This window comes from Coenobita brevimanus, chromosome 65 (assembly GCF_032717465.1).
Source record: "Coenobita brevimanus isolate Jiangsu-jjx chromosome 65, ASM3271746v2, whole genome shotgun sequence".
NCBI lineage: Eukaryota > Metazoa > Arthropoda > Malacostraca > Decapoda > Coenobitidae > Coenobita > Coenobita brevimanus.
In genome coordinates this window covers 25959540-25981897 of record NC_137018.1, presented here as the reverse complement: position 1 = coordinate 25981897, position 22358 = coordinate 25959540, and the positions used below count along the sequence as shown (strand labels likewise).

The 22358-nt window shown below is 42.4% G+C and overlaps 1 protein-coding gene across 1 annotated transcript in view; it reads right to left on the bottom strand.

Annotated features, from left to right (window-relative positions):
* Positions 1 to 22358, bottom strand: part of LOC145404952 (putative very-long-chain enoyl-CoA reductase art-1) — a 174492-nt gene that overhangs the window by 91890 nt on the left and 60244 nt on the right. Inside the window, exon 2 of the mRNA XM_080276458.1 lies at positions 20058 to 20117. Within this exon, the coding sequence (XP_080132584.1) occupies positions 20058 to 20117 (60 nt within the window). The remainder of the gene's footprint in view (positions 1 to 20057; positions 20118 to 22358) is intronic.

Sequence of the window (22358 nt, the reverse complement as noted above, 5' to 3'; positions counted from 1 at the left end):
GGGCTGTAACTTAAAACTCACTGAAGATAGAAATATTTACTATTACCAAGATATAGGAAGTCTCATATGGCCTTTCATTTGGCAGCATGACCTTCGACCTTGGGTGACCTTGAAAGGTTATACACAAAATCACGGATTTTCACAGGGCGTAACTTGAAACATCTGCGCCATTACTTTAGACTCTGTGCACTGACACTAAATGGCAGAAATGAGTCAGCATTAACCCGTACAGCGTCGCGGTGGTATATATACCACCTGAGCTCCCAGTGACTAGAGCGTCGCGGTGGTATATATACCACCTCATATTCGCGCACTTGTAGTAAGTCTTTACATGTAGTGACAGTGTGAACGCGACCTTCTATGAACACCATTGTTTCATTCCACTGTCTCACTGTACAACCTGACCCCTCCAGGCCTCCCTTACCCCCTCCTTGGCCTACCTAGGCCATCACTCTGAGTTGAGCTTTTACGCTGTCAAGATGTCTCAAGCTCGTCGTTCCGGTCTCTCCCAAGAAGAAATAGACAAAGCTCTAGACGATACTGTATCGTCTAAGATGAGTGAAAGTGTGGTATATGCTGATAGTGATGCATCATTAGTGGATAGTGATAGTGAGGATGAGTATTTACCTCTTAATAACAATAAGTACATTTTTTTAATAGTATACTGCACTTCAAGCGTTTTGGTTGTTTATGTAAGCATTGAATACGAAAATGTAAGCCTAGAATTGTCATAACTGCATTTTTATTTTCCCCCACCAAATATACGTAAAATCTCTGAAGTCTACGGAATGGGAATGAAAAGTAAGCATTCTTATATACGAAAAAAAAAAAAAGTATTTCCTTGTGGATTTGAGTGACGATCTGTGAAACTCATGTTTTTTTTTTTAATTTACCTATTTATTAGTATTCCTTTTTTCCAAATACCTTACTTTTCTGTTACAGTAACTTTTCTCTAATTTCTATACCTTTCATCTGCATTTTATGTTACATTTTTATGCCTACAATATATAATATATCAAGATATGTATATTTTGTGAATAGTTTAGTCTATTGTAAGTATTTTGGTATCTTAGACATGTGTAGTAAATGGATAAGGCTTACGAAAATCGTTGTTGACTAGCCGCGACCGAATTACGTAAGGGCTGTAAAACTCTATGGGGGGAAAAAACGTAATTTTCGGCAATGCCCGACATGGGGAAAAAAAAACAATCTTCGAGTTGAAAAAGAACGTTTTCATGAATGAAACTCATGTTTTTTCAGCATTTCTGACCCATCTAGCCAATAAAATTTTTTTCCATAGTCCCGACGCTGGGCGTGTACATATAAACCAAATCGGCCGACGCTGTACGGGTTAAATAGCAATAAAACAACTGCTCTTGGGCAAGGTTTGTTGTGCCAGGCACCACTTGTTTAACCCATCACGTCCGGATGACATGTATACGTGATGACCAGGGGACGTCCAGGTGACACATATACATTAAAAATCCTAATATTTAGCATCTATGGGACTGGGATGATGCCGAGAAATTGGATTTGCCAAATAATCAAAAAATCTACCCACTCAGTAAATTAAATATATTGGTGAACACTGTCATCACCACTTATGGCATTACAACTGTGTCTGGAGAGAGTACTGTATACTGTAAAAGACTGCAATCAATACAACACTATACCTGAATCTGAAATATATATATATAAATTAGTGAACATATGCAAGTGTAATGACACAGTAGGCCTACAAGTTAGACAACACTTCCTGGATGGCCGAAATGATACGGAATATTACCTACCAGCTCAGTACATCACTTGTATTGGTGACCTCATCACTACTTATATGATTACAAATATGTTTGGAGTGAGTACTGTATACAGTACTTTTTCCAAACACAAAATAAAATAGTCAGAAAATTGCAGAAAATAAAGTGAAGGAATATTTGTGGTAGGTGCTGCCTACTTCTTCCTTAGCCTTTATCATTCTTTTTTTGTGCCTGTCCTCCTCTCTTCCTATTTCTCCCATCTTTCCTTTCACTTCTTATTGCTTTTCTTTCCTTTACAGGTGGCTTTACATTGAGTGACAAGCCTAATGGTTTCCTGTAAGCCAAGAAACCATTTACAACGCTGGGTGGTAACCATATAACCAAACCATACGTGCTCCCTACGTGTCAACAAGTGAGTTGGTGGAGGGTTAGTGCCCCTCCCCTTAAAACAACTAACTCAAAGCCAAATGGCCACCCCTTACCGTATTATGGCGTCTGGCAATAGATAGATAGATAGAATATGAATTGCTAAGGTCTCTCTGATGAAAGTTAAACGTACATTTAGCACTCATTCTTTTGTTTGTTTGTTTTTTTTGTTTACATGTGAAAGGGAGAGTATTGATGGAAACACTAATGTATTCCATTAACCCCTTAATAACCTCCGGCATTGAACAACCCTTTACAGTACCGATGTCAGTGATGTCGAGTTAGTGAGCTATGAAAAAACTGTGAACAATTAAGGAAAGGGAACGAAGGTCACTGGTATGTTTACACGACTCTACGATACAATTCCAAGCAGTCAGGGGGTCGGTTAACCCGTCACGTCCCGAGCTATTTCGCACATCCGACACCCACCAATCCCGAGGTATTTTCAAAAAAATTTTTTTGGGCTAAAACCTCCACTTTTGGTGAGAAACATTAAAATTTCATAGAGAAATCACTCACCTGAGGTTTAAAATACTCAATACAGGTAGCAGTACCTCCTTACCTGACTGGGTTTTCTAGCAGGCTGGCACCAGAGAAAACGAGTTCTATGGGAGGGTAACTATTTCACACCACTCATAAACGGTATTTATTTATTTACTTGGTACGAATTTATATGTAGTACGAGAGTATATTGGTTTTCAAACAGTAATATAGGCATTATAAGCATTGTTTCACTCACTAACTCATCACCATACCTGCCCTTCTTTTGCCACATTACCTGATCATCATTTCTAACTGTTTCTTCCTCTAATGCTATGTAAACTTTGTCCTCCACATTGTCATCGATTGGGGAATCACTCTGGCCCTGAATGTCTTTATTGGCCAGGTCACTGGTAACAGGTGAATTGCCGAGACAATGGCGTGCAGGGGGGGAGGGAGGTTATGCGGTGTAAGGCATTGTCCCTGCTTGGCATCTTGTAGAGGAATAGAGGAAGGTGTCCTGTGTATACGTACGAAAAATCACGCGCAAATATTGAAAATTGTGCAAATTAGGGACCTTGCAATTGCACGATGTACCAGTACGTTATCGGGACTGGCAAATGCAAAATGTTGCAACGTACCCATATGTCGATGGGACATCTCGGGTTAATCTCAGATGTTTTTGCCCATTTGGTAAATGCACCGTAACTTTGTATTTTCTCCCGTGAATCATAGCGAATCATAGCATGGGTTTAGGAAGCTAAATAACACATTGCTAGGTGTGCCAGATAATTATCTTCATATCTTTAAGAAAATGGAAGAACTTTAATCCCTTTCTGAGTACGCTGAGTAAGTTTCTTCCATTCTTCTGAAATCAATTTATTTTTCTTAAAGATGTGAAGATAATCGTCTGGCTCACCTAGCAATGTGTTATTTAGCTTCCTAAACCCATGCTATGATATCGCTCTGAGTCACGGAAAAATTGATAAAGTTACGGTGTATTTACCAAATGGGCGAAAACATGAGATTAACCGACCGCCTGACTGCTTGGAATCGTACCGTAGAGTTGTGTAAACATAGCAATGACCCTCGTTCCCTCCCCATAATTGTTCAGTTTTCTTTATAGCTCACACTAACTTGACATCGGTACTGTAATGGGTTGTTCAGTGCCAGAGGTCATTAAGGAGTTAATGGGATATATTACTGTTTGCATCAATACTCTCTCTCTCACATTAAACACAAGAACGAACAAAAGAATGAGCGCTAAATGTACGTTTAACTTTCATCAGAGAGACCTTAGCAATTCATATTCCTCCAGTTTATTTTTAAGTATTTTTCTGCCTTTAGGTTAGGTTAGGTTTGGTTAAATTATTAGGTACAGTTAAACTCAGTTAGGTTAGGTTTACTTAACCCCTAAAACGTGGCTGTGTACGGGCGATCCCCCCGCTGTGGCGGGGTTGTAGCGGGGTCTGAGTACCTGTGGAAAAATATTTGCCAAAAATCATAGATTAACCCTGGAGCATTAAAATTTTTATGGCATATAGTACTTACATTCAGCTTTCTCCTGAGCCACATGTTGAGCCTTCGTTGACTACCAAAGGACTTGTGAAGACTTGCAAAGTTGGGTAACAAAGTCTTCACTCTCACATTTCCAGAAACCCGGTTTTCTTTCTACCACAGCCTCAATCTGTCACAGTACACTTTATACAACAACGTACAGGTTGTTTGGAATCCGTATTTGTAAATAAGAACTGAAAATAAGGCTAAAATGGACGAAGCGCACGGCCGACATGCAGCGCGGTGGCGATCTTCCCGTCAATATTGTCACATTTGCCTTTTCTCGGCAAAAAACACATATACAGTAATCCCGCATTTTTTGCGGATTTTTTGTCTACGGTTTTGCCCTCTCGCGGATTTTCTTAGCATTAATAAGTTCAACAAAAATATCCTTGAATATACTGAAAAAAAAAAAAAATTGAAATTCCCACAGCTTCCAATTGTAGCGCGGTAAACTCACGCCACCCTCTGTCCGTTTCCCGTGGCCCCTCTGCCAGTGTTACCATATCTAGCATAATTTTATTCTTTTAGCATAATTTTGATCAAATTTTCGAGTCTGGAATATTTTTTAGCATATTAGAAGTTTTAGAATCATTCTAGCATAATTTAGAATGGAATGGAATATTTTTAGAATAATTTTATAAAAGCTACAAATCAGAGAGAGAGAGAGAGAGAGAGAGAGACGAATAAGGTAAGAAGATGTTTGAATAGTTGGTTACTTTCAGTTTGGGCTTGGTTGGGTTGGATTAGGTTAGGTTAGGTTAGGTTGGATTAGGTTAGGTTAGGTTAGGTTGGATTAGGTTAGGTTAGGTTAGGTTGGATTAGGTTAGGTTCGGTTTGGTTCGGTTAGGTTAGGATAAGTTTGAGCTTTGTACTTTACCCATGAAACCTAGGTTTTTCCGATGGATTTTGGTATGATTCATTCGATTTTCAGCTTCATTTCAGTCGGAAATTACCATTTTCTGTGTTTCCCCCCCTCCCTATAACCCCCGATTCCCCAAAGATCCCTCATTATTTCAGGGGGATGGGGGGAGGGTCATATCTCAAAATCTGGTTATTTCCGACGGAAATGATGCTCAAAATCGAACGAATCACATCAAAATCCATCAGAAAAACGTAAGTTTCGTGGGAAAAAGCAGTATGGGTAGATACCGATATTTATCCTCTTACTGTATGTAGGTTCATTTTAATATTTTCATAGTAAACAATATATAATTAATATGTTGCACGAATATGTATAGAATTTTATCATTTAGCTTCAAGTTAGCATAATTCATTTTTTACTTGGAACAAATATGCTCAATCTAGCATAATTTTTTCATTGCCCTAGCATAATTTCGTTGTTTGGATATGGCAACACTGCTCTCTGCCTCGCATTCTTCAGTCCACGCATGACTGCCTTAAAGTGGCTGTTGTGGTTGTAACCACTCTATGATATGAGCCTCTTGCCTCCCACTTGCTTTCCACATGGCCCCAGGACGTAAGCCAGCCTCACCAAAGGCTAATAATACAATTAGTAAGAACTCCAAAGTGACAAAACGATCAAGTTATGACCTTAGCAGAGAAAATTGTGTTACTGGACAAGCTAAGAAACGACCGTGCGAGTGTTTGCTATCACCAGTTAATGCATCTTTTTATTTTGTACTGTTTTGTTAATAAATGTGTAGATAATTGTGTATTACAGTACGGTGTTTACGTTTTTCCTTCATAATGGAGTATGTGCTTTCAATCTTGTAAGAAGGTATTTCGGGATGAGTATGGAGGTTTCGGGACAATTCGCAGTCACAACAAACACAAAACAATTCGCCTTCATTAATGAAGATAGCTATGGGTGACGCTAGAATATAATTCAAAGGCGACTACAGCGAGGAAGAAACAAGTTAATTATTGACTAAAGGTGCAACTAATAAATAATATCCAGAACCTACGCTACTGAACATAGACTTTGCTGGATCCCCCTGAAATATAGTTATTAAAGTATTGATTAATTAATAATAAGTATATTTATCAAAGTATTGATTAGTATATTTATAGAATGGCGGGGAATCGTCCAGGGTGCGAATTGTTCTGAAGGGGAATCGTCCATGTTTTGACGGGGAATTGTCTGACGGCGAATTGTCTCGCAATCAGTATGGACATGGACTGTGTGATGGGCAGCATGGTGGACACAAGTGCAAGTTTTCAATTGTTAATAGAGTATTCGCGGAATTGACTTTTCGTGGGGGTTACAAGAACGTAACTACCGCGAAATATGCGGGATTACTGTACTCCTTTTTTTTTCATCATAGGACTTCGCAAACGTTTGCCTGTCACTATTACGGCCATAAAAATCAATGTCACTGCCAGTATTGTGGATTGGGACTGAGGAAGACCACCGCGGCGCGAGTTTATTCAGCCTTACGGCAGGCACTTTATTCTCGCTCCTGTCGGCCACTCGCACTTCATTTCTATCGCTCACTTTCACTGTATCTGTTCTTTTTTTTGCCTTATTCATCAGTGTCACTGTCCAGTGTTATAAAAATAATATTTTCTACACAACAAACCGTCACTGTCAGAACATAGAATAGGAAAATATGCTTTCATCTTTTTACACTGGAGTGACTGTCACTCGCAATACTTATATTATTACTATGTACAATTATTTACACCAAAAAACACTGTCACTGTCAGTGCTTTTACAAGTACATACACTAATTTACACTCATCAGGCTGTCACTGTCAGCAAGTAAAAGAAAACTAAACAATATTATCAGTCACTCTCAGTATTTTTTCAAAGATTCTTACCCTTATTTTCAAAATCTACTTAGGCTGTGGTAGTCAAAGAAACACGGGTAAGCACAGAGGGGAACTTTGCACTCTTTGCACTGCAAGGAGGTGCGCCTAAAGGTTCTTTCCTGCCTGGTAGTGTGGCTGCACACATGACACCTCCTCAGTGCTTTCCCCCTCTTTGCAGTGGCTGGCAGTGGCTCCAGGCAGTGTCGCTGAAGGTAGTCCTGACACTGTAGGCGGTCTGGAGGTGTGTGAGGGTGGCGTTTGGGACCTGTAGAAAGAACCTGGCCGTAACGCTGAAGCAGCTGGTAGACACAAGTCTTGGAAAATCGTCTGAGAGAGTAGTTGGCTGGCTTCCTGTTCTTGATTTTATACAGGATGAAGGCGTTCAACATGCACATATCAATCAAGTGCAAGAACACCTTCCTGTACCAACGACGATTTTTCCTCAGGCAGTCAATCTCTCCAATCATCATATCAGACTTGTCCACCAGCCGCATATTGACGTTATAGTCAATGACAGCATCAGGCTTCATCACAGGCTCGCCAGTCCTTCTGTCGACCTTCCCTGTTGCCAGCATTTCACCCTTGTGTACTGTGGTGAGCATGTTCACGACTCTCTTATCATGCCACCTGATCGCAAGCATCTTGTCAGATTTCTTCAGGTGCACGTCTCCCGCTTTGACTTTTCAGCCTCGGGAAGGCAGGGTAATGTGCCCTTTTACTTCTGACAGTGCCACAGGAGCCGACGCCGTGTTCAGAAAGGTACTTGGCGAGTTTAGGAGCGGTATAGTAATTGTCCGTATACAGGACATGATTCTCGCCAAAGTACTTTTCCAAAAGCACTTTCACCACAGAACCAGAGAATCCAAGGGGGTCAGTCTTATCCAAATCGACATTGCTGGCGGTGTAAATGACGAAGTCAAGGATGAACCCCGTCTTGCAGTCGCACAGCACGAAAAACTTGATTCCAAAGCGGTGGCGTTTGCTTGGAATGTACTGGATGAACCGAAGACGGCCCCTGAACAATACCAAAGACTCGTCAATCACGACTTTCTTGAACGGGCGCAAGAACCTCGTAAACTTATCTTTGATCATGTTCAGGATTCCCCTCACTTTCCATAATGGGTCAGTTTGGGAAGGCTCATCATTGTTCGCGAAGTGAAGATAAGTCATCAGCTGCCTAAAACGATTGCGGCTCATGTATTTATTGAATATGGGTGTTGGGCACAGCTCGTCGGAAGTCCAGTATTCTTCTAACTTGTGTTTCCAGTTGTGCGGCATTAGCAACATCAATCCAATAAATACAAAAAGCTCGCGGATCGTAAGAGGCACCCATGCTGTCATCCGCGACGTGGATGGCGTGGCCGCCTCACCTTCTCCTTCGCGAACTGGCGCACATTGCCCCTCGTACCTGTTTGTCTCGGTACAGATGTGCTCCATAACCTCGTTGTCAAGGAAGGCCAACAGGTAGTCAAGGCATTCACCATCGTCGTCCACAGGGAAGTCAGCCTGAAGTCCACACTCACTGTTGTCAAAGGGCAGATCCTCAGGCACAAAATCTGATCCCTCTCACCACACGAAGGCATCTAACGTTCCCTGCCTAGGCTGGGAGGTGCTTGGGGCGGCGGGGGGTGAGGCAGGTCGTGTGGGAGTGGGTGAGGCAGGCTGGGCAACAGTAGGTAAGGCAGAGGCTATCCCAGGCCGTGTTGGTGTTGTGGTGGTGGTGGTGGTGGTGGGAGGGACATTATCACTTGGGTCAAGGTCACCCGCGGTGGCGTGACTCCTGAGTTGCCTAGTGCGAGTTAGCCTTATACTAGGGGACTTAACTCTACTAACACGAACACTAGGCCTACGATAACCTCTCAAACGTAAAGATGCTCTTTTACTTCCCTTTCTCGGTGGTGAAGGAGACTCCGACGACTCAGGAGACAGGACAGCAGACGAGGAGGACGAGAGAACAGGGCTGGGAGTACGTGGCGGGCTTGCGGTGGCGTGACGTGGCGTAGGGGACAATGGCGGTGAGCTGGGGTCTCCGCTCCTCTTCCTTTTTTCCCCCTTCCCATATTCGAGGCCCCTTCTCACCGGAGCCTTCCCTGTTGAGGTGCTGGGCACTGACACAGTCTCCTCCGGCACAGAAACAATCACTTCTGGGCTGGAATCAGCACTAGATTGTGTCTCTGACTCAGCCAGGCTCGACCAAACACCGACGTCACTGCCATAGTCCATTGAGGCTTTCAAAAGTTCTGAGGCTATTGCAGAGTCACTTAGCCCCTTTGTAGTTACTGGTAAGGTTTTGAAGGGGGTTGAGGTCACAAAACCCTTTTTCGGAGGGCTAGAAGGCACAGACTCGGAAGAGCTCGAGTTAGACATGGTGTCACCGTGGCAGATTTGCGTGGACTGACGCTATTCTGGGGCAAACCGCGCGAAAAAATGACAGTGTGACAACTGGGGAAACAAGCGTTTCCCAAGAGCAAAAAGTGCTTGCGAGATGACGGCGCAGATTGACACGTATCAGCCGTCCGCGCGTTGCCATATCGCACGACGAGGGAGGGCCGCGCATCGGTGCGTCGGTGGGTAAAAAAAATGAGACTTGGCAACAACCGAGGTCAGTAGTACAAAGGTCAAGTGTGCTAAACGTAGCTCACGGGTGGCGGGACTGATAGACAATACCAGCTGGAGCATGTTTGCCCGTGGTTATTCAAAATTAACTCAAATCGCAAACGCGACAACCCGCCGTTCTGCCCTTTGGGCCGACCGTCGCAAATGCGACGATCCACGTTTTAGGGGTTAACAGGACAGTCCCTTCCACCATTATGCTGAGGAATAAAAACACTAGAGCTGTCACAGCCGTACAGCTAAAAACAACGGGGAAACTGATTTAACATGCAACATTTATTTATGGGTAATGTATTACAGTATCAGTGGTTCATGGGCTACGCAGTTACCGGTTAATGTTATTTTCACGAAGACGTCAAGAATGAAAGAATTTCAAGAATTAGCGTTTTTTTTTTTTTTTTTTTTTTTTTTTTTTTTTTTTTTTTTTTTTTAAATGCGAGGAAGAAGGAACCAAAGGCCATGAGCCCACAGTAACAGTTCCCTCCAAGAGAAAAACAAAATACAATAGAGAGCCAAATTCAAGATCCAATCATTTTGAAATGCCTGGACACACTGCGTTTGAAAGAATGGAGATCATAAGCAGCAGGAAATACAGACAGAGGGAGACAGTTCCAGAGTTGACCTGTTGCATAAATGAAAGATTGGGAGTAATGGTTAACTCTTGCATTAGAGACTTGCACAGAAAAGGGATGAGAGTTTGCTGCTAGATGGGTGCTACGCGCCCGTCGTAGAGGTGAAGGAATGCATGCAGACAGTTCAGAGGAGCAGTAACCATTAAAGTAGTGATAGAAAAGAGATAAAGATGCAACAGTGCGGCGAAGAGACAGAGGCTGAAGGGAGTCAGTAAGAGGAGGAGAGTTAATGAGACGAAATGCCTTTGACTCCACCCTATTGAGAAGAGCTGTATGTGGGGAGCCTCTCCACACATGAGAGTTGTACTCCACACAGGGGCGGATAACACCCCTGTATAGAGTCAACAATTGTGCAGGGGTAAAAAAAGAATGGAGTCGGCTTAGCACACCCAATCTCTTGGAAGCAGATTTTACAAGAGATGTAATATGATCTTTCAAGATAAGTCCTGAGTAAACGAAACCTCAAGCACATTCAAGGATGATGCAGGATTAAGCTGAATATTATTAAACATTAGTGGGCATACCTGTGGAAGATTTTGTAGGGTTGATAGGTGTAAGAACTGAGTCTTAGATGCATTAAAAACAACCAGATTATTTTTACCCCAGTCAGAGATACGAGCCAAGTCAGACATTAGGTGTGCCATAGCCTCATCCCTTGTTTGTTGAAGTAACTGCTGAGATGGGCATTGCGGGAACCGAATGGAAAGGTGAAGGGTGGAGTCATCAGTGTATGAGTGGATAGGGTTAGATGTACAGCTTAGAAGGTCATTGATGAATAAAAGGAAGAGAGCTGATGATAGGACAGAGCCCTGAGGAACACCACTGTTGATGGATCTAGGAGAAGAACGATGGTCGTCTACAACAGCGGCTATAGAACGATCCCCGTTAATTTGGTGGGGGTGGTTACTGTACTGTATGATACTGTGCAATATTGTAATCAATACAGTACTATACCTGAATCTGAAAAAATATAGAAATTAGTGAACATACAGAAGTGTAATGAAACATTAGGCCTACAAGTCACTGATAACACTTCCTGGACTGCCGAGATGATTTCGGACATCTGCCGAACAATCAATGATATTTGTAAATGGGACTGTTTCTCATAACTGCCTAAATGTCGGATCTACCGAATAATCAGCTGCCAAATAATAGGACTTTTACTGTACATGATCTAGTGTTTTGCGGCATTGTCTGAATATTCCACAGGTTATTTTCACCACATGCAGCCACTGGCAACCATCCTGCATGCATCTGAGTCATGCTCCAGTTACTTGCATACCTCCATAATGGATAGACCTAAGCGAAAAGTTTTCCCTGTGTCTGGAATCTTGGCTGAGCACCTGCAGCCGCCGACTTCAACACCAATGAGGTCCAAAGACCAGAAAAGAAAAGGCCTTTGTGACAGTGTGATAGGGAGAAAACTCAAGGTGACATTATCATCAACTGTTGGTGGAGAAAGCGACTTCCTCTTAGGAATGCAACCGCCATAATGAGTGTTGATATTTATGCTTTGCATGAGGAAGGTGAAGGATGTGAGTCCTCCACTGTGCCCCCATTGTTTCCCCCTGTACATTCACCTGCTATCTGATGATGGGAATGGTTCAGAGGGTATTAACGATCCTGGAGAGGGGGATATTGGCACGGAAGAGGAGATAGATGAGGAGGTAGGGAATGAAGTAAGAAAGGAGGTGGAGGAGGGAGGAGGATACGCAGTGCATCAAGCATTGCACCACCGCTGAGTCAATTTACGTGAATAATGGAAGCAGTGTTTGTTTCATGATGAAATCAATGCCTTATTATTTATTGAAAGTGTTTGTATGTGTATGCTTGTTATGACGAAAAAAGTACAAATCACAGGGAAAAAAATTATGTTATTGTGGAATATATAGCGGAGTTGAGAAAGGAAGGAGGGAGGGAGGAGGAAATGCAGTGCCTCGTGCCACCACTATGTCTATTTATGTGAATAATGGAAGCAGAAAGTTTGTTTCATGATGAAAAGTGTCTAATTTTTTTACTGAAGGTCTTCGTGTATTGTATGTATATTTATTATGTTAAAGTCTAAATCACTGTTATTGTGGAAAATATTTCAAGTATGGGCAGTATATGAATAACTATTTTGTTCACAATATATTTCTTTTAGGTTTTGTGTAGTAGTAGTAGTAGTAGTAGTAGTAATAGTAGTAGTAGTAGTAGTAGTAGTAGCAGTTGTAGCAGCAGTGGTGGTAGTAGTTGTAGTAGTAGTGGTAGTAGGATTAGTAGTAGTGGTAGTGGTAGCTGTAGTAATAGTAATAGTTGTAGTAGTGGTAGTTGTAGTATTAGTTGTTGTAGTGGTAGTAGTGGTAGCTGTAGTAGTATAGTAGTAGTGGTGGTCATTGTTGTTGTAACTAATAGCAGCAGTAGTATTTGTAATAGTTGTTGTAATACCCAGACTTCTAGTGGCACAGCAGTGCTAAAATTGAGTGACAATGCAAGCCAAACATACATCTGTGTGTGTGTGTGTGTGTGTGTGTGTGTGTGTGTGTGTAAGGCAGTGGTAGTGAAGCGGTGGTAAGGCGAGCAAGCGCACATGCCTGTACCTGAGGCAGCCTGCCTCAAGGTCGTTGCTATGGTTACCAGACTCACAGCAGCACTCCGGCCACATTTTTAAAAAAATGTACATGGAAATGATGTTTGTGGTGGACTGCAGTCTCCTGGATGTGTTATTACTGTGGAGGGCTAGTCTAAGTCTTAATTGTGTCACCGCACATCTGCCATGCATACGGACATGGTCAAAAAAACAACAAAAATTGCCCCCTTTCCCCACTCACTCTCTCTGACTACACACCCTTCATGGAAAATTTGGGGCCATCACCTCTAAGTCGAAGGATTGGTAAGTATTAAAACACTTAGTTTTTTATTTTTGGTTGAGTATTAACTGAGATATCTGTCTGTCTATCTATTGCCAGACATCTCAATCCCATATGGGGTGGCCACAAACAAATCGCCTCAATGTCGCCCTCTCCCCTGCCATTTCACTGCCCTGCTCCCAACTCACACCCCTCTCTCTCATATACCTTTCCACCCCATCCCTCCATCTCATCCTTGGCCTCCTCCTCCCTCTCCCCCCTCCACCTTACTCACATACACTCTCCTCATCAATCTCTCACCCTCCATCCTCTCCACATGGCCAAACCACCTCAGTGTGTTCCTCCTAATGTTTCCTATCACATCCACATCCACACCACAACACCCCTTTATATCCCCATTTGTCAGTCTGTCTCTCCATGTGACTCCACAGGCTCCTCTTAACCCCTTCAGGTCTCCTGGCCACTATAGTGGTCTTCTCAGTAGGGGTCTCCTAGCCACTCCCGTGGCAGAATATTTAGGCATGAATGAAAACTGCTGCGTGAGGCTGGTGAATGAAATAAGGATACGAGCCACTCCCGTGGCAGAATATTTAGGCATGAATGAAAACTGCTGCGTGAGGCTGGTGAATGAAATAAGGATACGAGCCACTCCCCAGACCCCTCTGCTTCTAGCAGGCATGTGCAGATCACAATATTTTAGTTTAAACAATCTGGGAAGAGCTAATCATGATGGTGGGTTGGGCTGCACATATTGGTTTTATTATACTGTTGATCTGGCAATATTTTTTAATATTTTGGTATCAGACAGTTCATTTGGCAAAAGAATATTGTTTGCAATATATTTTTACTGCTCTGGAGGATACATAGCTCTCACCTCCCTCCTCCCTTTCATATCCTGCTTTCTCCACCCTCCTACCTTCCACCGATTCCCACCCCTCTACCTCCCACCCTTCCACTCTCCCTCCAATCCCCCACCCACTACTTCCTCCACCCTCCTACCTCTCACCGATCCTCCACCCCTCTACCTCCCACCCTCCACTCTCCCTCAAATCCCCCACCACCTGCCTCCCGCCTACGCACATAGCTGCCGTGTCACAGGCAAGCAAGAGATTTCCGCATTGTATATCTCAATATTTATTCATTTCCTGGGTGTTAGAATGCCTGAGTGAGGGAAAATAATTACAGATTTATGATTTTAGGTTTCTAAGGTTGTTTCTGAAGCCTTTTATACACGTACCATGCATTTATTTGTTACCAGGCGGACATACATGTGCAGCGAGTGATGCCTTTTTCAATGACAAATGAGTGTTAGTGTCGCCTTACTTTTTTCTGATTTATATTTCAAGAGTTTCTCACATTTCCTAGTTATACTAATAACACCATCAATTTTGAGAAATAATAAATACTTGATCACTGTCTCTACAGCTGCCTGTAAGTACACAGGGTGATACAGTTAGCAACAATAAAATAATCATACGTACATACAAAAGGCAAGCTTGTAGGCTTACCCCCATGTCCTCACCCCCACAGCCTTGGACAGTACTAAGCAAAATAAGAGCAAAGTAAAATAAATTAGTCAGTAGTAACTAGTATGTAAGTGATAGTTTTAAATGAATCTTGTAACTGTTTAGTTTGTTTTTTGTAAAGAATGATAGTTTTATATGGATCTTGGAACTGTTTAGTTTGTTTTTTGTACAGAAAACATCTCAAGAATCATTCACAAATCATGTGAGATATAATGTACATATATTAGTGCACTGTTTTTCATGGAAAAACATGGAAACAAACAATGCAATCATGTCGCCTACACACCAAGAAATTACCTACCTACTGAGACTGCAATACTCACCACGCTACCACACACCACTTGCTAGGCAACTTCCCATCATTTTTGCGGCACTTGTATAGTGAGTAGAGCTCTAATGTTTTATAGGCAGATGTCTATTACTTCCTTGTGCATGACCATGATTCCTTTTTCTTTATTTGCAAACCTTAAATTTTTTTTTTTTTAATGCATCTCTCAAACGTGACCTTGGGACCTATTCGAGACCTGAAAGGGTTAAATAACTCATTTCCACTGCTCTCACTCTAGACTTCTGTCCCTCCATCAAGGTCCAAGCTTCACCTCCATATGTTAGAGTTGATATCACAATACTGTCAAGTAGTAACTTTTTCACTTCCATGCTCACTTCCCTGTTTCTTATCACTGCTTTCAAGGAACCAGCAACCTTTCTTCCTTGTTGTACCCTTTCAAGCACTTCACCCTTCAAACCTCCATCCTTGCTCATCACACTACCCAAGTACTTAAATGTACTCACATTTTCCATTTCCTAACCATCCAACCTCACTGTACATTCACTGACTTCACCTCTCTCAAAGACCATCACTTTACTCTTCCCTACATTCACCTTTAGATTCCGTTTCTTACACACTCTCCTAAACTCATCCACCAAGCCTTGCAGCTCTCCTTCGTCTTCACTCAACAACACAGCATCATCTGCAAATAACAGTACAGGGAGTTTCCAAACACGACCCTCTCTCACCAGGGCCACTCCAACATCCACTACCCTACCTTGTACCTCTTTTATTACCCAATCCATGTACAGATTGAACATCCATGGAGACATGACACACCCCTGTTTCAACCCAACCTTCAAAGAGAAAAATTCACTCAGTTCACCATCCACACACTGCAGCCTTAGCAACATCATACATACTCTTCACAGAATTCAACAACTTCCCATCTACTCCATATATTCTTAATACTTTCCACACTCCTTGTCTACCCACCCTGTCATATGCTTTCTCCACATCCATGAAAGCCGCATACAATTTCTTTTCCTTCTCTAGAAACTTTTCCACTAAAGTTCTAAGAATGAATATCTGATCTACACAACCTCTTCCCTTCCTAAAGCCTCCATGTTCTTCTCCAACTAATTATTCTGTTCTTTCCCTAACTCTGTCAATAAGTATCTACCATACACTTTACCTGTTACACTAAGAAGACAAATGCCCCTATGATTACCACACACTTCTTTTTCCCCTTTTCCTTTGTAAAAGGGAATAATTATAATGTACCTGATTTCCAATCCTCCGGGACTCTACCTTCCTCCCAGGCCAATCTGCACATCTTCCACATCCATTCTACTACTCTCTCTCCCCCATGCTTCAGCATTTCACCACACACTCCATCAATTCCTGGGGCTTTCCCCAATTTGACTTTCTTCACTGCTTCCACAACTTCTACCCTACTGATTTCTTCTTGTCTTCTTACCTCCCTCCTTCTCCCAGCCACTTATACTCGCATTACTTCCATCCTCTATGTTCAACAATTCCTTAAAGTGTTCTCTCCATCTGCTCACAGTTTCTCCCATCTCCACTAGTAATCTACCATTTTTTATCTTTCACTCCCCTGCTAACTTCACTGCCACCCTGTCTTACTATCTTCACCTCTTTCCAGAACATTTTCTTACAGTCCCTCCACTTTACACTCAAATTCCTTCCAAATTCCTCATCCATTCACTTCTTACTCTCTCTTACCAATCTTTCCACCTCTCTCTTCCTTTCTACTTATAACTCTCTCTTCTCCCTCTAAACTTCTTCCACACCCCTATTTCTCATCCATTCATTGTATGCTTTCTCCTCTTGTGCCACAGCCTGTCTCACCTCTTCATTCCACCACGATGTTCCTTGCACCCCCCTCCGTCTTCTCTTCACCCCACACACCACATCACATGCTGCACATATTTCTTCTGTGAATATCCTGCACACACCTTCCACGTCCCCCATCTACTCCAATTCATATTTAGCCAATCGTTCCTCCACTTCTCTCTTATATTCTGCCTTTTTCTCATCCTCTTGTAACCTTTCCACTCTCCTTGCAACTACTCCTTCTTCCCATCCTTCCCCTCTTCTATTTCTCCATCGTAATTGGACCTTGATTCTGGCCACCACCAAGTAGTGGTCAGAAAGTCCACTCCCCCAGTCTCTATAAGCTCTTGCATCCATTACACATCTTTGCATCCTTTCATCCACACACACACATAATCAATCACTGCCTTCCTTTCATTCAGTTCACCACCCACCCTTCTCATCACTCGCCATGTATACCTTTGGATCATTTTGTGCCTGAAGAGGGTATTGGCTATCCCCAACCCCCTCCCGGCACAAATGTCCACTTACGCACCGCCATTCTCACCTATCTCAGCAGGCACTCCCCACTCACCAACTATTCCATCCACCTTCACATTCCCTACTTTACCATTAATTTCTCAGATCAAAAACACTCTCTCATTCCTTCCAAACTTTTCCATGCACACTTCCATATTTGTCCAGACCTCTTCTTTCACTCTGCTTGCACGATCTGAGATATGAAGGTTTAAAAATAGACGATTTTCTCGGGAATGCCCGGCTGGGAAAAGAGTTGGCAGGAATATATGCCAGACACAATGGATTAATATTTTTTGGAAGAACTGTCTGTAGATTGTTCTCACTAATTCTTTCTGCTGTCTGAGAGCATTGTCTCTGCACATTTTCGGTACATTTAGTTTCTGAAAGGATTTTGCAGTTGCACTGATGATTTCTGAGTACTGAAAATACCCTGAGTGTCTACAGTACATCTAAGAATTCTGAGGTGTCTCTCTAAGGGAACTGAATGCCTCAAGAAAGTGACGAGGGTATGTTTGAGATTCAGCTCTATGGAATGAATACCAGTATTCAATCTCTTTCTTCTGACATGTCAACAGACCTAGTGCTTCCCAAAATTATTCTGAACTCACTGCACGTTTTATCGATAAAATACATGTACAGTATTAGATATGAAAGAGTGGAAAGACAAGGAATGTGGAAAATACTGTGAATATATGGAGTGAATGGGAAACTGTTGAGTGCCATGAAGAGTATGTATGAGGGTGCTAAGGCTGCAGTGTGTGTGGATGGTGAAGTGTGTGAACTTTGCTATCTGAATGTCGGACTGAAAGAGATGTGTCATGTCTTCAGGGTTGCTCCATCTCTATATGGATGAGGTTATAAAGGAGATACAAGGTAGGGCAGTGGATGTTGTAGCAGCCCTAATGAGAGCTGGCAGCATTTAGAAACTTCCTGTTCTGTTGTTTGCAGATGTTACTGCATTGTTATGTGAAAACAAAGGAGAACTGCAAGGCTTGGTGAATGAGTTTGGGAGTGTAAGAAACAGAATCTAGAAGTGAATGTAGGGAAGAGTGAAGATGTGATCTTTGAGAGAAATGAAGTCATTAAATGCACAGTGAGGCTGGATGATGAGGAAATGAAAAATGTGAGTGAATTTAAGTACTTGGGCAGTGTGATCAGTAAGGATGAAAGTTTAGAGGATGATGTGCTTTACTGGGTGCAACAGGGAATGAAAGTTGCTGGTTCCTTGAAAGCAGTAATAAATAATATGTAAGTGAGCATGGAAAAAAAAAAAAAAAAGACTGTGATAGTATTGTGAGACAAACCCTACCATACGGAACCAAGAGGAGCATGCGTCTGTGTGGAGAGAGACTGACAAATAAAGAAGTGAAGGAGCGTTGTGGTGTGGATATGGATGTGTTTGAATGCATTAGGAGAAATACACTGAGGTGGTTTGGTCATGTGGAGAGGATGGAGAGTGAGAGACTAATGAGAAGAGTGTATGTGAGTGAGGTGGAGTGGAGGGGAGAGGTGGGAGAGGGAGGGGAAGACTGAGGATGAGTTGGAGGGATGGAGAGGTACAGTATATGAGAAAGGGCTGTGTTAGCTGGGGGGAGGACATCAAAATGGCAGGGGACAGGGCATGTGAACCATTTCTGATAAGTTAATAACAATGTGCATCCTCAAGGAAGAACTGTCATCACAAAAAGTTAAAAAGAGCTTGTTTCTAAACCCATTCACTCCAGATATCAGATGCTTAACATCAACACTTGGTGGTATCAAGAATCAAATACTGTGTCAATAAAAAAAACTGTCATCATTCTGAGCATCAACCCCTTCATTCTAGGACACATTCTTTATTCTTTCTACTACTATACAATTTTAAATTCACCTTACAAAATGCCTTAAACTGAAAGGACCTCACATATTCAAAAGCTTTATGCTAAGGTGAATGGCAGTTTGGTGGTTGCAAGAATGAATAATAAAATATGAATTATAAAATGTCACCTGATTCAATAAAAATGTCACCAGATTCAAGGGTTGGTGACTATATGTATAAGCATCCTCAGCCCAGTGATAGGATGGTGATCAATTACGAGGTAAGACCTTATCGCTCTTACCTCAGCCACATATACTCACACTCTTATCAAGTTCAGGGTTACACAGATAACAATGACCATGATGCTCTTTGATTATTTTTTACACTTTCTCTCCACTTTCTTCCTTCAAATTATTCATACTCTTTTTTTTTAACTGTTGTACTATATTCACCTTTTCTAACTTCACATAGACTATATATGGAAGACTTTAACCTCCTCCAACAAATGACATCATTTTTTACTTCGAGCAGGCTAACCCCACACTGCTGTATAAGTAAGGATGAGTAAGGTCTTGCAGAAAAGAGGTTAACAAAGGCTTCATCTAACTCCTCTAGTTTGAAAAGTCTATCCTTGGCTAAACAAAACTGTTAAAGGGGATAAAGATGAAATATCCTGTACTTCCATGACTTTAAGAGCAGCTTGTTGTCTAAATGATGTACTGTACACAACTGTATCTGGAGCAGGATACACTGATTAAAAAAAAGATAGTATTTACTGTACTGTACGAGAAACACAAAACAAAGTACAGAACTGTTATAAAATTTCAAAAAAGCAGGATACATGAAATCACAAAACTGACAATGGCTATGTAGGCAAAAAACATGTATGCATATGCGAACTCTGTATGCATATGCGAACTCACTCCCTTCCCCACCCCCCACTCTCTCTCTCTCTATCAAACACACACACACACAAAGCGGCTCAAAAACATCAACTTACTCCATACAGGGAAGTGACGAACTTGCCACTCTTGGCATTGTAGACATCCAACTTTTCAACCTAGGGGGAAAAGAAAAAAAAAAATTAGTGACATCATATCACCATCATCCACACTAGTCACCATCAATCTAACTTTTTACCTACCTAAAAACAGGGTGAGACAGAACTTAGATATTGAAAAAATGCAGAAAGAGAAACCATGAATGTTGGCAACTATCAACTTATGCCCAGAAAATGGGATAAACTACTGGTTCTCAACCCAAGATGTGTTTCCCTGGGGAAGGAAGGAGAGTGAACAATTTCCAAAGGGACCACAAGGACCCAGAAGAAAAATGTGCATGTGTGTGTGTGTGTGTGTGTGTGTGTGTGTGTGTGTGTGTGTGTGTGTGTGTGTGTGTGTGTGTGAAAAATGATGAACTACAGTACTAATTCACTGTCAGTACTGTATTAATATTCTGTCTCTATTCCAGCCTTCAAAGCACATTATTCATTGTACCCATGTAATAAGCTGGTTTCCTTGGTTCTCTGTCTGACGCCTGGTCACTTCTTGATTTTTTCCCTCCTCTGATCTGGCCATTTCAAAATGAAGTTAAAAATACCAAAAAGCTTTATCCTGTAAGATGGATCACACCAGAGCTATTAATGCTGAAACATCAAAAAGCTGATTTGCATTCCTAGTCTGCACATAAATCTGCTCTGCCATTTTCGCTAATTATTTAAAATTCCACAAACTACAAGTGCCAGAAACTTACCACATCCACAGGTGACAGTTTCCTGTCTCTCACACTTACACACAGTCAAGCCCCATTTTACACCAGTTCATAATACTGAATAATGAATCGCAACAAAGATAATTTACAAGTTACAGGCATACTCCGCTATAAGATACCCCACCATAATGATTTTAAAAATTAACATCCTTCCCCACCTACCAATGGCCAGTCCCTGGTTATCCAATGGGTTGTTTTGAACAATGCGCACTTGGCGCCCACCCGTACCCTGCAGGATGGCCGACACTGTTTATGTGAGTAGAACCGATCACACAACACAGCTCTGGTGCGCCATCTCGGTCTCTAGCACGGGGTCCCACTCTCTGCACTGTCCTTCTCGTTGTGTCTGCGACTGAGGGAAGACCTCCCTAACACCCGCCTGTGCTAAATCATGTTACCGCATCTTAGGTTGCAACATATTGTTGTTCATCGTAACTGTGATACTGCAGTGCTAGTGATCAGTGCAATGTATTTCATGATATTTTAGAGTGATTTTGTGTTTTGGAGGCATAAATATGGAAAACATACAGTATCTGGAAAAAGTGTGGTGGTGCTAGCAGTGATGGCAGTGCCAAGCGTAGTTCCAAGCATTCCTCTGAAGATGCTGGTGGTGATGGGAAGGCTAAGAAGCAATGTAAAAGCAAGTCAATGGACGTGAAACTGGATATTTTAAAGCTTCATAATATGGGCTAGGGCGCATGTGCTATCATATCTGCTCTCCACCTGCCACATTAGACAGTGTCCACTAACCTGAAGAAGGGTGATGCCATCAAGGTTGCTGCTGGTGAGGCAGCCACCCTGACAGCAGCTTGCCTGAACAGGACCCAGGAACCAGAGATGGAGGAAATGGAGAGGATGCTCAAGACCTGGGTACAGGACCATAACTGGAAGTAGGTGCCCCTTGGCAAGTCTATCACATGCACCAAGGCCTTCTCTCTCACTGTGGGAAATGGTGAAAGCAAAGTGTGGCCTGGAGGAAAAGCAAGCATTCAAAGCCAGCCATAGGTGGTTTGATCACACTAAGAAATGCGCAGACATCCGTCAAGTAACTATGCTTGGGGGGGCGGCAAGTGCTGACCAGGAAACCACAACAGCATAGGCTACTAAACTTAGGGCATAAATTGAGGAGGAAGGCTACAGCACAAAGCAAGTGTTGAACTTTGACGAGACAGGCCTCTTCTGGAAGAGGATGTCTTCCAAGACATTCCTTGCAATGGAGGAAAAGTCTGCATCGGGGTTCCAGGCTGCTAAGGACCGACTCACACTTGTCCTGGGAGGCAATGCTAAGGGAGACTTGAAGCTAAAGCCACTCCTTGTCTACCACTCAGAGAATCCAAGGGCATTGGCTGGCTATGTCGAGGAGGACTTAGGAGTGATCTGGAAGTCAGACAAGAAGGCCTGGCTCACCTCTTCCATCTGTGCGTCTTACTTTCACTTCTAACTCTCACTCGCCCTGCATAAGTATGCCTCCAAGAACAGCCTGGCCAACAGGTTTTTCTTGGTGGCAGATAAATGTTATGAGCCATCCACC